The 16,502-nt window shown below is 39.0% G+C and overlaps 1 protein-coding gene across 2 annotated transcripts in view; it reads left to right on the plus strand.

Annotated features, from left to right (window-relative positions):
• Positions 1-464: 464 nt before the first annotated feature.
• The window catches only part of LOC145445420 (uncharacterized), a 62,101-nt gene continuing 46,063 nt past the window's right edge, over positions 465-16,502 (plus strand). The window contains exons 1-17 of one of the 2 annotated variants that reach the window (XM_080323611.1): positions 465-607; positions 8,716-8,897; positions 9,167-9,312; positions 10,067-10,184; positions 10,247-10,377; positions 11,019-11,163; positions 12,223-12,507; positions 13,175-13,450; positions 13,590-13,785; positions 14,008-14,108; positions 14,168-14,313; positions 14,380-14,518; positions 14,642-14,817; positions 14,876-14,984; positions 15,060-15,247; positions 15,739-15,841; positions 16,061-16,354. In XM_080323611.1, coding sequence (XP_080179737.1) covers positions 480-607; positions 8,716-8,897; positions 9,167-9,312; positions 10,067-10,184; positions 10,247-10,377; positions 11,019-11,163; positions 12,223-12,507; positions 13,175-13,450; positions 13,590-13,785; positions 14,008-14,108; positions 14,168-14,313; positions 14,380-14,518; positions 14,642-14,817; positions 14,876-14,984; positions 15,060-15,247; positions 15,739-15,841; positions 16,061-16,354 — 2,863 coding nt within the window. In that variant the 5' untranslated portion in view covers positions 465-479. Of the gene's footprint in view, positions 608-4,945; positions 5,398-8,715; positions 8,898-9,166; positions 9,313-10,066; positions 10,185-10,246; positions 10,378-11,018; positions 11,164-12,222; positions 12,508-13,174; positions 13,451-13,589; positions 13,786-14,007; positions 14,109-14,167; positions 14,314-14,379; positions 14,519-14,641; positions 14,818-14,875; positions 14,985-15,059; positions 15,248-15,738; positions 15,842-16,060; positions 16,355-16,502 lie in introns of those variants that run through there. The other variant, XM_080323612.1, reaches the window with a different exon arrangement.

Consider the following 16,502-nt stretch of genomic DNA (forward strand, 5'->3'; position numbering starts at 1 on the left):
ATGGGAATGGCTACTTATACCGTGTCTGTGTTCAGATCGGCCGTTATTGAGCGATTTCACTGCGACGCCGACCCACGAAGACGTTACCCTCGAAGCAGATCCGGCGCCAGAAGTCGATGCCATCAAGTAAGTGATCTCGATCCGTTTTCTATGTCTCTCCTGCCCTCCTCACCCTCTCTTTCTATCTGTCTTTTTCAGGGTATCGATCGAGGACGAAAACGGAACGTCAGTCGTTGAGGAAACCGTGCCGGTTACTCCCGGGGAGAAATTCGACGAGACCTATCCCATGGAACCGAACAAAACTTACACCGCCACCGTTACCCCACTTTCGAACGGAACTGAAGGGAAGCCGATAGAAAAGGAGTTCACAACAGGTTGGTGGAAGCCCGAATGCTAGCTGTCGAACTTTGTCTGCGAATCGGCCATTTGACGCTTGCCTGACTACAACCATTCGTGACCTCTCCTGAATCGTGCTCGTTATGCTTTCAGATCCGATGAACAAGGTGGTTATTCCCTTTCGACAAATCAAGGTGATGCTTTCGTCACCTTTGCCATCTGAAATTGATGTTTCGATCGAGAAGTTACATGATCCCATCGATCTTTACAAGTTAGTGCTCCAGTTTAATAAATTTTCTCCGCATTATTTTATTGTTTTTTTCGATGCTAAGGCCATTTGGAAGACTGATGTTACATTTACCATTCATTTAACCAGTTATTTTAGTCTGTAGTTTTTTTCATTTCACTAATATTAATTAAAAATATTTCGCTGTGGAATTTTGGGATTTGGCCATGCTCAAGTAATACAGTTTTTGAGTATAGGTAATGCTAATTAGATTAGTGCATTCATTTAATAATTTAACCACTGTAAGTCTGTGAGTATCAGGATTACAGTATTTCAAAATATCTAAATTATTCATCCATCAGCTATTTACGGTTGATAAAAAAACACGTTCACATTAATGTAAATCAATATTTCTGATGTGTGGAATTATTTCCTATTTCGTTCGCCTCAATTTTGAATTTTGAATACCTCATAGGGTCATCTCCGACGGCATATTTTTTCTGATACCAATTACCATTATGTTTATTTGTCTGTAAAAAGTCGAAAATCGTTGTTATACAATGCCGTTTACCGTCGGATAACAGTCAGTGGTATTGCTACTGAATGAATTTTTTGTCTGGGACGAGATCTTCCTGACAATACTTGACGTGTCGGAAACAGAGTTGTGAGCTTAAACCTGTGTTCGCAACTGCGAAATGTTCTTGTAGTTTGTGTAGAGGTAGCTTAGGAGCACTCGTCGAGCATTCGTTTACCGATCACTATAAATGATCACAACTGCTTGTGTAACTTGTCACTTTGTAATCTTTGCATGTAAAGTACACGCACATTGCACGGCACATGCACAATCTCGTTCAATTTACACTCAAAAATATTATAGTACTGACAAGTGAGTCAAGCAGAGCAGATATATTATATGTGCTGTCATGTGCTGTCATTTTTCCTATCGTTCGTTGGATTATTTTAATTTAATTTTATTTTATTTTATATTTTTTCATTAGTTATCTGCTGTGAAAATTGCTCCTGTCCCGGGTGGCTCGGCTCTGAAGACTATGTCATATCGAGCCTCCCGTCTACCTTGCATGTCGCATTTCACTGTTACATTTTTTGTAGTGTTATGTTGATATGTAATGTATACGAATAAAGATTCTCTCTCTCTCTCTCTATCTCTCTCTCTCTCACCATCATGCAGTCTTACATGCTTTGATGTAGCTTTTTACCACTGGAGCTTTGTAATACCTAACTACCGCATCGGTTGCTATAATGCTACATATATAGCCTAGTTCAGTGGTTTTCAACCTTTTTGACCCGCGGACTATTCTCAAGCTCGCGTATATATCCGCGAACTCAAGCTTTATATTAACGAAAAGTAGTTTTTTTTTATTTTTATCCAAAAGAGTGTAATACGGTATCAACAAAGAAGCAAGCACTGTTTTCACTCAACCCACACTTAATGAGAGCCTTGTCCTTGATCTTGCTTGACAAGTTTATGGAATTCCGGAATTGTGGTTGTCAATGTAGGCCTACATCTGATGTGATCTTCCGGTTGAAGTCTATTGCTATACTTCTTTTGTTCACCGTCAGAGTTGAAAAGCCAGATTCACACATGTAGGCTATGTGGCCGGAAATAGCAAAAGAGCTGTTGCAGCTTTCTAACAAAGATCTGAAAGACTGTGCTCCATCGACTGCACATTTGGTCATAATTGAGTCATAAGGAAGCTTTTTTAAACTTACCTTTCCACAACTATCGGCTTGCAATTCAAGCAACTGTTCAGTAATGTAGTCCATATCTCGAGTTCTACTTATAATAGACAACTATAGATTGTCTCTGTGATTAGCACATGTCCCTACGATTTATCGATATCCAAATAACGTCTGTAAGTGAACAAGTCGCAATAATCAATTAACAATATTCAGCGTATATCGCGCCGCAAACGTGTGCAACGTGCCTACGTGCAGGACCGTAACGGCACTTCGTCACCAAAAAAAAATCGTTGGTTTTGTGCCCCCAAAGGGTGATAAATCTAACTTCTGGGGGTTTCTCCCCCAAACCCCCCTCTTCCGATACTTTTTTACCCCTACTTCTCAGCGAAATTTTTGTACTGTTGAGTTATCCGGCTCGTTTCGAATGAACCGTGCGAAGCGCGAAAAATATTCTATATTCGTTCAACATGATCGGGAATTGCATATGTATTGCTGTAAACTTTTTATCATCTCTCTGCTCATGTAATCAGATTTACCGGTAGAGCTGAGTGAGGCGTTTCAGAAAATGATATAATTCGTGCGTATCTTTTCTTGGGGGAAGGGTACCCAATAATCAAAAAATTCGACGCCATTAATTCGCGCGCAGCGCAAAATATTTTTTAAATAGTTGCATAAATTTCCAAAAAAACACTCTATAATTTATGTTAATTCACGGAATAGTTTTGACCGCCCTTCGAGCTCGCCCCCCCCCCCCCAATTATAGGGGTTTGGGGTGCGGCAGTTACAGTCCTGCATACGTGTGTTTGAAGAACTGGCCTAGGGGTTTATACCTGGCATGTTCGGTATGAGAATTGTAAATAGTGAATACTCAGCATTAAATTCCGAGTCCATTCGTACTAAATTCAAGTCAATCTGACTAAAATTCTAGAGTTTATGACCATGATAGAATCGCTTATGACAATTTTAACTATAGGCTACCTCGGACATAAATGTAGGGCATTTTTGAAAAATTCCAGTTGGCGATAATAGGGGTTTATACCTGGCGTGTCCGGTATCAAAACAGGAAGATGCTACAGATGTGCAAAGTATACCCGTTTTGCCTGTGATACTTGAAACCAACTGGTTTGCCCAAGACACATAAAATCTCAGAAGAACGAATATTGTCTGGAATGCTGATCATTTTTTGTAGTGCTGTTTCGTTGTTCTTGCGTTTGAAATATACGTGGTGAAACATCGCTTATTGAGGTATCTCTAATATTGCTTTCAAAACTATATTCACTGCAGTATAATTTATTAACTTGAAGGCATTTCGTATGCCCCTTATCAACAAGAGTCGGCACAATAAGAAGCATATAGAAAGAGATTCAAACGAAATCCAAATTGACAAAATGTGACGTAGCAATGCAATAATAAAAAGTAACGGTAGCTGGCCAAATTCAACTGTACCAGTACTCTGGTAGTCACAATAAAGGGATAAGAGAGAATCAAATTATACAATACACAGAAGACGTTACTCAGACAATTAGCGGTATATATTAATGGAATATTTAGAGATTGCATACACACTATTTATGGTGCCGTTAATTCTTGATAAGGGAAACCTGAAAAGCCACTGAGGTAATAAATTCTACTGCAATGAACGTAGTTCTGAAAGCACTATTCAAGTTGAGTACCGCCAGTCACATATTTGAGGTATCTATGCATTTTTTCTCAATTCGGAATTTGACGAAACCGGACCAGGACGGGGCTCATTCACTTTCGGACCAAAAAGCTATTTTCTCCGTAAGGCTGCAATGACTTTGGTCCGAAAGTGAACGAGCCCCGTTGGTCTGTCAATTACATGTTCCGAAATCATATCGGAATTGGAAGAAAAAATTGAAAATTTTTATATTTTCGTGGATTTTCGAAGTGCTCAAGCTAAAACTATGTCCGTGTACCTCCAAATTAGGATCTTTAAGCATTATGAAATCACCTACTATAACAAATTTACAACGATAATAGCGTCTTTCCATTGATAAAAACATAATGAAATACCAGGTCGACTATTTGTCAACGTGTGTGTCGATTACTTTACCGAAAATTCATGCGCTCTCGGACTCATCCAGGCCCTTCCACTATAGAGATGGCAATCTCTATACTTCCACGGACTCATTTGAGTCCGCGGACTCGTGGTTGACAAACACTGCGCTACGCTCCGAAGAATAGATTTACTCGAGGAGTAGCGTCAAGGTTTTCCATAGCAATGAAATTATGTTCGAAAGTGCAGAGTAGATACATAGTTCGTTGAGGTTTGTCTTTCAATTGCGTACACTCTCTGCAACATTATTATTAAGGGTATACGCCACGCATGCAGATAATTTGAAAGAGTGTCGTACGCAGTTGCAAAAAGTTTGAGAAACCGTGTCTTAGAAAATGCGCAAGGCGACTGCTTTCTTACTTGTCGTCTTAGACTGGTAAATGCATCAGCACGCCTTCAGGATCAGTTCAGTTCAGTTCAGTTTATTTACAATTTTATCAGATCAATGCACCACAACGGAGAGATAGCAAGGTTTCAAAAAGACTACTCTATAAAGTTGTAAGTGTGCAATGTTTGACAATTGCCATTGCCCGGTGTCGACACGAAGCGTAATATTTTCTAGTTCCGATGTGATGGTTTTCGTTCCTTCCGTTCATTAAGTAGCTCGAGGGAACAACGTCCAGAATAAGCAATACAAGCTCACGGCGATTTTTAATCGACATCGCCGCCTAATCGGTCATCGTCGTTTCAACGTAAACTTGGCCGTCGCTTATACTGACGCATCACTGGTAGACAAGCTAATACTATATATTGAGATTGCGTGGGAAATAGGGAAATGGCCTAATACTACCCTGAGGTCAAATTCGCCGGTGTTTGGCTGTCTATCGTTGGCGACTTGTATGAGTGGCGCTTTAAAATAGAATCTGTATTATGTATTATTGCGGGTTCGGAACACAGCTTTGCGAGCAGATTTTAAACGGATATCATATGTGCAATTTGTAATTGCACTCTATGTCAGTGTAACCGTGTTCTTTGCGAATTGTGCATTCTCGAAATACCGTATTATGCGTGTTATTTATTTCGCCAATGTTGTCATGGTGTACCAGGCGATTTTAGGGTAAGTTGATCAACTCGTATTCTCCTCTCGCCGGCGTTACGTTACCATTATATATATATGATATATTATTTTATAAATGAATGGTCATTGGTCAATCAATGGCATACTATGTACGCTGTAAATCGTTTTCGAGGCCGGATCGGTGATCGTTAAGTCATTCTGGCATGTACTCGACAAGGTGACTTAGTGGCAGACCGTCCGACTTTATTGTATAAAACTGTTATTCTCGGCTTCCCTATCTGTTACCACTCCGAGTGATGGTACGTACGATAAACGGCCTTCCCGAATAGCTGTTACTCTGTACTATGTCATTGTTACATTTTCGCCGTACTTATGACATCACAAAGCCGTTCCGCTTCACAGACTACGATGGTATAGGTAGTCTGGTTCCTCGTCGTTTAGAGATGGGCTTAACCGATATTTTGCAGTAGCAGTTACGAACTGCTACTTTCGAAATCTTAACTGTTATTTTTAACTGCTACTTTTTCGCCGTTATATTGGAGGTAAATCCTACGTCACAATTGACCGCAAATTTAGTCGAAAAAGTACAAATGTATTCGTTTACTTCTAAACTCGACGATATCAAACCTCAACTTTGATCTAACAATTAATTATGGTTGAAGTCATAATCACACAGAGTCGTCTAGCCTCATCTTACTATAGAGCTTGAAGAAGATCCATTCATGGGGGTATTTTTGCGGAACCGCACCCCTTATTATGCCGTTCAAGTTTATTCATACAATTTCATCAATTCAAAACATCACAAGACTGCAATACAAAGAATGATAGGAAGATGCCGAAACGACTAGGAGTAGTCTTAAGATCAGACACCCACCTGAGCCTAGGCTATGTAAAGATGAGGCATGCACAATTGCACATGACACATTTAATTTTGCAGCCGAAGATGTCATTCAGTCAAATTGGGTGGTGGTTGAAAATAAGCACTGCTATTGTCACTAGTGTGATGTAGTGGTCTGGTTGAGACTGTACTGTAGTGGCACTCTTTTCTCGAATAATGAAACACATCAGAGAACTACCACTATTCCATCCGGTAGTTAAGGATAAATGTAGGCTATATTGCATGTCAAGGCTATGTGCTTAAGTGCTATTCCGTTAACTGTGATTTGGGTTAGCAGGTAACTGCTACTGCTACTTGAAAAGCTTAACTGTTACTTTTTAACGGTCTGCTATTTTTTTCACATCTCTATATGTTAGTAGCTCATTCGATATTACGGTACTGTCCACGCTCAAATATTGGTTGTAATTGGTATAGGAAGCTATGCTCGATTAGTGTAGTAAGGTTGTATGTAGGCGCAGTTCTGGTGAACTTATTCCGATATTATATTAAACGTTTTCCCATTTGCCCGTCGGCTGATGTTCCTGGATCGTTTGTTCTTGAACTGAGGTATTTTGAAAAAATTATGTTTCAAGATGTTGACTGGATTTTAAGCCGACTTGTGGTCACTTTACTGTGGAATAATGTCCTCTGTCCAGTTCTTACCTTGTGTCGAAACACGGAAATTCTTGATCACGCTTCGTTTTTTACCAAGCCTCGTATGAATGACTTGCGTGGAAGTGGTCGATCGTACAGTACTTAGTACCGGGTTCTATTGCTTTCGTAAAATTAATTGTTTGGTTGTTCGCGTCACTGAATTTATTCGTTGTTCATGAAAAAGACACTCAAAATTTGCATTAGAAAATTCACCTTTTCAAAATTTAACTACTATTCACACCCGCAGTCTTAATTGGCAATAAATAGGTCGCAGAGTTAAAACGTAGAATCGCCGGTCGATGTCACTAAAGACTGCGTGTTGTAAGTTTAGGCTACTATTAATTTTCCAGACTCGGTTACTTATCTTACGCGATTTTCCAAATATGACACTCACTAAGACACAGCAAATGAATACGCCACACAGTGCACAGCCGAAATCCATTTCAATTGGATTATCAATCTTGAACATTCTCTTTCACGCTATGATTTAAGACGATGTCAATTCGCAGCTTATCGTAGTTCCCGGTGCAGCACGCAAGAAAATGATATTGTACTTTCCGTGAAGGGTAATCGGATTCTTGTTAGCAAAGCAGGTTTGAGTGGTCCACATGTATGCAGCATATGGGCAGGGCTCGATCAGAAATATAATACGTCGCGCAATGTTGATGAACCATTGAATCTCCGAATTCACAATGCAGGCGTATTTTTTAAGAGTATTGGTTCACAGACTCTGTTGATTAACGCAAACTGCATTGTGCAGATACAGTCAATTGCACAAAACTCAGAATTATATCCCGGTTGTAAATCATACATAGCCTACATACGTGCATACCTTCCTACGTTCCTGGATCAAATGTTGTGTTTGACTTATACCGTGGTGTAAATCTGAGATATAGCCGTATAGGTCTTGCTTTTGTATATCTGGGTGTGTATTCACGCCCGTATATCAGGGGTGGTACACGGGTGTGAATACACACTTTTTTCGCCGAGACTGTAGGATGGCTGCAATGTACGGTACAGTCGTAGGTTTTCTTACAATTTACGCTACCGCGACAGGCATATTTCTATGCCATACTAAATTATTATTTATCATGTTGAAATACTGGAATCAATCTTCCGGTAATGCTATACTGTGGGGCAACTGTTATTTACTTATGCCAACCGACTTCACTCGAAGCCGACAAGCACAGTGCTATTATATTATAACCAATATAACGCAATCCCGAGATGTGATGTACTACGTCATCAACCCAAATCGTGGGAACACTGCACAGGTGCACGTGTTTTATAGCTCTAAGATTTTCCTTGCCCATTTTACGTTAAATAGAATTATTGGCGAGCGAGAAATATCAATGAAAGAGGTATATTTGCCGTGATTGTTATCTGCGACAATAGCAACACTTCGAAGTCGACACCTGAATGATTGTCAGCGGTGTCGGAAATGGCTCCGTGTGATTGCATGGGTATAGCACGCCCTAGAATGACTATGGGATGAGTCAGTGCAATTACTGATTTGCGGCTATTCAGCTACTCATTTTGATCGTCCATTTATTGTGGATGTGAACTTCAGTAAGTCTGACGATCACAGTCGCAACAATTCGGAGATTGCGCCGAGCTGTTGGAACCGCGTCACACCCAAATATCATTCCTCGCGCTTGTACGATGTGATTTATCATGAGTCAAGATCAGATATATCCCGGTTTCTATGACACCTCAATGATATAAGCGTGAAATTGTGTTAGATAGCTGTCTTCAGGAAACGCGCTGCAATATTCTGTTGCTGTCAATGTCAATGTTATTTATAATAGCCTCGATTTCGAATTCAGAATTCAAGTCATCCTAGCGGACGACGGTGACGTCATAGATGAAGAAAATGTCACTTCACCCGACGCTGAATTCGTCGTGAAATTCACGTCTGGTATCACACCTGAAACTACATATGATGTCATAGTAACTCCTGTTATCAAGGACACTGCTTTGGAACCAGTCAGAGAAACAATAACCACTCGTAAGCAAATGGATTGAATTAGTTAAAAAACTTTTACTAGTGCACCACGTGGTAATTATTGAAATATTTCCAAGATCCAAGTTACTCATAAACTGTTTCGGAAATCGCTATCGTTTTGCTATTGGGTTTGATAGCTAAGAATCAAAACAAGTCGATATGCTAGCTGTGTGCTGTGATAATAATAAAAGCAAGCGATGTTTTCTTGGTGTACCCGATATTATAGTTCTTCTGTTGGAATCTTTATCTCCTTATTTTCATTTTTGATGCAGCAATGGAAGAGATTCGAGACGTGATTTCGATCGTGAGAGACAATACTGCTTCCATCAACATTTGGTCAGTGTCGGAGATTGAAACAAATTACACCGTGGTAATATGGGCCGACGATCGGGAGACGAATTTAACGGAGCGAGTCGAGGTATAACATTGTGCTGCGGCATATCCCAAACGTTTGTTATTTCTGCTTTCTGGTGACTGGCAGATTTTTCGAGAATAGTTGCGCGTAATTGCACGTGACCAAAATGTCCCGGCACTGGAAGTTTAAAATCACTCAGTAGGCGTACGTTAATTTGCTATCAAGAATTTTGTAATCGGTCAGTATATCGTGTAGAACGGTGGTTCCCAAAGTCAGCGATTTTGAGAGATTGGTGAAAAAACTGTTGGAGTTGAAGTAGTATACCTGCAAAGCTACTTGAGTAACTTGATACATAATACTTGATTACTGATTCTGATTCTTTAGGGGAACGATAAATATATATTGAGCTTGATATGGGGCGATGAGTCGAAATGGTGTGAGAGGCACAGTTGTAGACTGAGCTGAGGCGCTATTCCACATTGCTTTTCGTGTGATTGGCTTTCAAGTATTCCGCTATTCTTATGAAAGCCGGTAGCGAGATGCAGTTGTTCCCTGGAACGATTCTAATAAATTGCTTTGGTCCTGCAAATTCTCAGACGTTATGTGAAATAATTATTCTTCGATTTAGTGGAGACTAAGGACTTCACAATTTGTATACGTCCGCTCTGGTTGTAGCTGGAACATTCATATCAGTGATTTACCATGCGGTTAGACATGTTAAGAATCATTGTGGGCGGAGCTGGAGTTTCCTTTATCCTTCTTCTATCCATTTGATTTTGTTAAACCCTGCGCTCTGAGTGGATGATTCAATTTCCAGAAAAAATCGGGAGACACCATCAACAGTGTCGCGTTCCGCAATTTGACATACGGAGAAGAATACCGAGGCATCGTCTCTACAAACATCAGCGAATATACCATTTTACCGTTTGTAATTCGTAAGTATAAATAAACGTGGATACTGCACGAGCACGGTACATCTTCAAAATGCTTTTTGCAGGCCCGCTTCCACCTATCATCACTACCATCGAATCCAGACTGACGGAGCTTGAAATTTACTTTGTGAAGCCACTCGGAATTGCGGAATATTTCCAAGTCATAGTGGAGGGAGATGACCTATTGGTGCCAAAGGTAATCAATCACTAATTTACTCACCTTGGGTATAGCAATGGCATTCCCGAAATTTCGTTGCAAGTGGTCGCCAGGGAAGTAACCCGCTTATTAGGGATGCTATCAGTATAGTATTGACAAATATTATACAATCTACAGTCTCATTGGTTTACCACGTAGACGAATTTGAAATGCACGTATCTTCACATTGCCGATGTCTTCCTTTTACATGGTCATTAGTGCCATAATAATTCAACCTTCACGATGTCGTCGAAGTTGTTGAATCGACGTTGAAGGGCAATGATAATGATACCTTTTCTTAGTTGTGGACTTGTTCTCGCAACTGAAAGCTTCCTTGAGTTCAAATAAACCTTTAAACCAGTTCAATTTTTCGATTTCAAGTCTCGTGATCATACCTTATTACAACGAAATGCTCTGGTTAGACTGCACAGATATTGCCAAATAATTCAAGGATTAGCAGAAGACTTGATATTCGATATAAGGCCATTGTTTAAAATCTGACATACGCTTCAGGGTAATAGAAATACGCTTACGCCTTTGGAAATTCAAATTTTGTTTGAATGCTATTACGGTCACTTTCTGTGCTGGCGTGAATGTCCCAAAGCGACGCCCAAATATAATTTTGATTGATGCCTGTCCAGGTGGAGTCTTTGAAATGGGATGAGGGGAAAGAAATTTATTGGCAACAATTTACCGATCTCAGCCCAGCACTCCCATACAATATTTCCGTTTCAACAATCAGCCACGGAGTATCCAGCGAATTAGTCTATGATGTCGCAGAAACAGGTCGGTGCTTTTGTGTTACTTAGCCTACAGTTCCAGTCCAAAGGATGATGAGGAGGATGATATGTTATTTAATATTAGATAGCCATAGTCATTGGTATACTGCAACGGAACGTATTGTCCCTAATATGTATGTATTACCATCATGTATATTCAATATTCATATACAGTTATGATAGCTGAAGTTATGCTCCCAATTCGTGATCATGCCCCATCAACATCACACATTGTACCTAGTTTTCATGTTCTTTTACCCAAATATAGTGGTCATTTTACTGAATTATCATGATCGTACTCTGCTTTTATTGCAGATGTCTGATATAAAAGATGTTAGCTGTAATATTCGAGGAATATTGTGATCACTGTATTGAAGTTTTCGTATAATCGCATATATGACGATCAAGTTTTACATTTGTCCTATAGCCTATACAGTAGATAATAATCATGTCATGAATACGCAGCATCTATTATTTGAAACTTTATCTTTTAACTGAACAACCTAAAAATATGTTTGGTCTGGTCCCTGTTGCAGGTTTAATATATATCTATAATGATGTTCCAAAATCAAATTATGGTATCTTATGTGAGATACTCGACTGATCTCAGATTTGATATCATAATTTGCACATTATTTTTGTCATACATGATATGTCAATTGTCAATGATGTAATTTGCCCGGCCAACACTGATTTTGTTCTTTTTATTGAATATTTTGCCACTGTTAGCGTTGTATATAATATATATATATATATATATATATATCACATTCAAACTACTAATATTATAACAACAAATCGAAGAACTTTTGTGGACTTAGGTCAAGCAGATTTTACTTGGTGCGACTTTAAGATATATGTTAATCTGCTTATTTTCGAACACAACGAGGCCATGGTTCAAAAGTCTTCTATCGACAAAAACATGCTGGAAAACCCAACATGGGCCACCAATTATCACGAGGACAGGTTCTCTATATTGGCAATGGGTCGTAATTTAATTCATCTGTCTGTTCTTGAGTCCACCGTTACCACTAATTGCAAATTCATATTGTACTTTTAATTTCAGCCGCAATTCCAACTCCAAACGCAACGCAAGATGTTTCATCGGACAGCGTTACTGTTACTGTACATTCTGACCCAGAGGATATTATCGGAAGTTACATTTTGTCGCTATACCGGTCACAAGTTCTTGATACTCTGGAAGAACCAGTCGAGGAAGCCACTCTCGAGAAAGATGGAATTTTGGAACATAATTTCACAAACTTGGATCCAGGACATTACATTGTCTCGGTGCAAGGGCTAGTGGACCAATATTTCAGCGAAATAGTGACTCTGCCCAAGTTTGATATCAGTAAGTCGACTCTCTTCTGTATTCTGCAATTTAAGTTTTCTTCATTGCTTTTCATTGAAGAGAAAGACCAACTCTTTTCATTCAAATGTTGCCCCATTGTGTTTGATATACTGATTGTTCTTATAAGCTACCGGTACCAAATTTTGCGCTGCTGATCACATTCTATTTCATCACATTATTGCATTCACAAGGTTCGATTCACATGGAATGATATTTTTTATTGAAGGATTTTGATAATATATGCAGCTCAGAGCGTAAAAAGGCGTATATGATACTTATTGGTTACATAGTACGTACTGCTTTATTGCTGATAAGTCAAAACTAAATATACAATCCTTGATCCAAATCCCTCCGTCATTGAAGCTGTAGAGTAGGATACAAACGATCAGTTAATCGCTCGTAGAAGTGCCATATATAAATAATGTGTTTGTCTTTTTTTGCTTTTTACGGTGCTGGTATACTCGCCAATATATTAGGTTGTTGGGCGTTATTTCAAGACAAATTTATCATGTCACTAAGATTGAAGTCAAATTGAGATTGTATGTCATCGTGACTGAGTGTACATAAAGTGAAACTATAAAATCTGAAAGTATCAATCGTGCATTTGTAACTTAATAGTGTAAATTTGTATTTAGTTCTAATTCCACTAATTCATATTTTTATTCAGGTCCAAAAACATTGATGCCCCGCATTACTGTGACACCAACTTCCGTTACCATCGATTTCGATTATGAAAGTGACGATTTGCCAGACTATTACGTGATTGACTACGAGCCTTGGACTGAAGATCCTGAAATTATTCTGTACACATCCCCAATGGAAGATGGTCCAAAATATTCATATACCTTCAATGATCTGCTCCCGGAAACAGATTACAATTTCTCTATCACTCCATTCGAAAACGATGTTAATGGATCAGTAATATACATTCCTGTCAATACAGGTAAGATAGTCAAAGGCACAGCTTCGAAGAGTGATACGTAATGGTGACCCAGTACATTTCCAACTTCATTATTATTTTGGTAGTTTAAAATATCTGCTATATTTACCAGTTATTAAATGATAAATTTTATTGTCTACAGCAAAATTGCCATCTCCTACTGGAATACTCCACTCTCCTATTGAAAACACAGCACTTGTTACGATATTCCCTCCGGAAGAACCTGATGATTACAATAATTCCACGGATTATGTCATACTTTCGTTTCCGACTACTACAGCATCTAAACCGGAAGTGATTAATGTGAAATCTAATGGCACGGCAGCCATTTCATATATGTAAGTTATTGTGGGGTATCCGTCTTTGTTCATATGTAATTTCATTGTTTGCAATTCCAACATTTCATTTCCAACTTTCTAACTCTCTTACATTTCGCCACAAAATATCAAAAAGTACCGGGCCTTTATCTCCAATACATACATTTGCATCAAAATATTTCCAGGAGTTTTATGGTTGTTACTGGTTAATTTGCAACCTCTGTGCATTATGTTACCATACAGGCTCAAAGACTTGATTTGGGGAGAGAAATATAACGTATCAATTGCAAGCATCTTGGACGACACGACAAGTGCCCTTGTTTCGTTAGGAGATATGTACATCCGTAAGTATACTCTACACTTTCTATCGCAGTATGCAACTAAGCTTTGCGTTATGATGTAGGACCAGCAGCAGTCGAAGAAGTTTCGGTTTCAACAATCGAAGGCATCTTTGAAGTGACATTTTCTGCCGCTGAGGGAGTTGTGGACTATTATTATATTTCTTTGATGTCTCCTGGAGTTATGACTTGGTCATATGAAAATATAACTGTGAGTTATAGCAAGGAATTGTATTGTGTGTGATTTTAAGATCAACGAATCATAATTTCATTTTAGGTTGATCATTTTGATTCCAATTTCATGACGATAAATTTCACAATTCCCGATGTGCTCTCGCCGACCAATTTTTCGGTTCATATAACGACTTACAGCTTCCATCTGGCTAGTGAAACATCTGAAACGCCTGTCAAAGTCGGTAAGTCCAAATTGTTAACCATTAATATGTGATTCGAATTTGTTGCGCCAGATAATATATTATCCTGTTACGTGTCGTTTTTGTGTGTGTATATTGTATATTCCTATGGATTATTCCTTTCAGTTCCACCCCCTCCACCGGGTGCAGATGGGATTGTCTACGTCACTGATACAAACACAGTTATCGCTGAAATATTATTGGAGACGAAAGGCTTTGAGAAAATCTTTATCGAGCTACTAAACAAGGGCCTTGATCAGATTGATTTAAAAAATATTACACTTCCAAGCAATGATCTCCAGGTAATTGTTTCGATGCGCATCGAAAGTCAGATCAGCTTATGAATTTAATATTTTAAAGATTGAATTCACCAAATACCTCATACCTGGTGAAACATATTTGGTATTTATCAATCCCGTGGACAGGGGAGAATTCGTCCCGTCCATTCTTCTGGGTTCAGCTACTCTGAGTGAGTTCGAGATGTCTTTCTCTAAATATTTTGGCTCGTACTCGTACTAATGTCTATTGCAATTCTATATCACAGGGCCAGCGCCTGTGGAAGTTGTGGAAATTTTTGAAACGTATGAGAATATCGCAGTGACGTACCTTGTGCCGAAAGGGTCTTATGACTCTGTTGTCATGTATGTAACGACTACCGAAAATCCAAGAGAGAACATAACTGTGGTTAATCTTGACTATGACAATGATAAAGAATACAATGAGGAAAATCAGGTAACTAGTTGTTGGTATTACTCGGAAATGTTGCAATGTTGTGCTACTGAAAATGATGTACAAAACGTTTGATTACTCTCCACCACGCTCTCTCCCCCGACTCCACTTACATCAGTTCGTTATTGACGAGCAATAGGCAAATTACGTCTGTAGCCAAACAAGTATAATATGTATTTATCACCTTCTTGGAAGTGTGTTGTTAGTGTTACTACCCGCGTTTGGTAATGGTGACGGATTCAAGTCAAATAATGTACCACAATGTGGTTTGGATGTATGTCAATGTTCCTATCAATATTGTACCTGTCAATAACGCGTCTAATAATAGCACAGTGGGCAAGATGTAAAATGTTGGCTCACATCAGAAAAGACCAACAACAACTGCACAACTAGCATTAGTGAAATATAAAACACTCTGACTACAAGGTGTGGCGTTGTCATTACAGATGCAATATCGCTTTTGTAGTAGGTTATGTTATCAATATTGCGTTCAGGTTAAAGTGACAGATCTTCGTCCGGCAACAGAATACATGTTTCATTTCACAACGTACTTGGATGGAAATTCTTCTGCACCCACCACAGTGAAAGCCCTGACCAGTATGAGTATATTTATATTTGGTAAATAGCTCTCAAACTGTGAGCAGTTCATGCCTTGGAGCGCGAATTAAGCTGAATAATGGAGATATCGTAATGTGATATCCTCGTGAATACTGGTGCATGTTATTTAGAAAATATAAACAAACTAATGCAGAAGTTAAACAATGAATGTGCACACAAAATATGAGTATGCATACATGATATTGCTCTTTTTTATAGGATCTTATTCACCTGTGGTTGAGGGTACCATCGAGAGCGATCAAACTATGCCTGAAATAACTGTGGAGATAACGATTGCCTTGCCGATTGAGGAAAATACCACATTCGTAGTCAGATTAGAAGAAACGGATTACCCCGCCGCTTACTTTGAAAACATTCAGGAAAATGAAGGATTAGAGAGTTATACGTTTTCGTTTCCTGAAGTGAAGCGTGCTACGCAATACACAGCCTACGTAACTCCGGTATACAGGGAAATTCCAGGAAAAGCTGTCATCATTGGATCTGCATGGACAGGTAATATTTTGCATGATGTGATATTGATATTTATGATGTTGCGAACACTGAACCGATCTGAATAGAAACCATATTCAGGACTCGCGCAAACAGGCTGGCTCCCTATTCACTATTTACTTCTCCATCATCTAGTTTATAATTCATTAAT

This window comes from Botryllus schlosseri, chromosome 8 (assembly GCF_051294905.1).
Source record: "Botryllus schlosseri isolate E-star chromosome 8, Bs_hap1, whole genome shotgun sequence".
Lineage (NCBI taxonomy): Eukaryota > Metazoa > Chordata > Ascidiacea > Stolidobranchia > Styelidae > Botryllus > Botryllus schlosseri.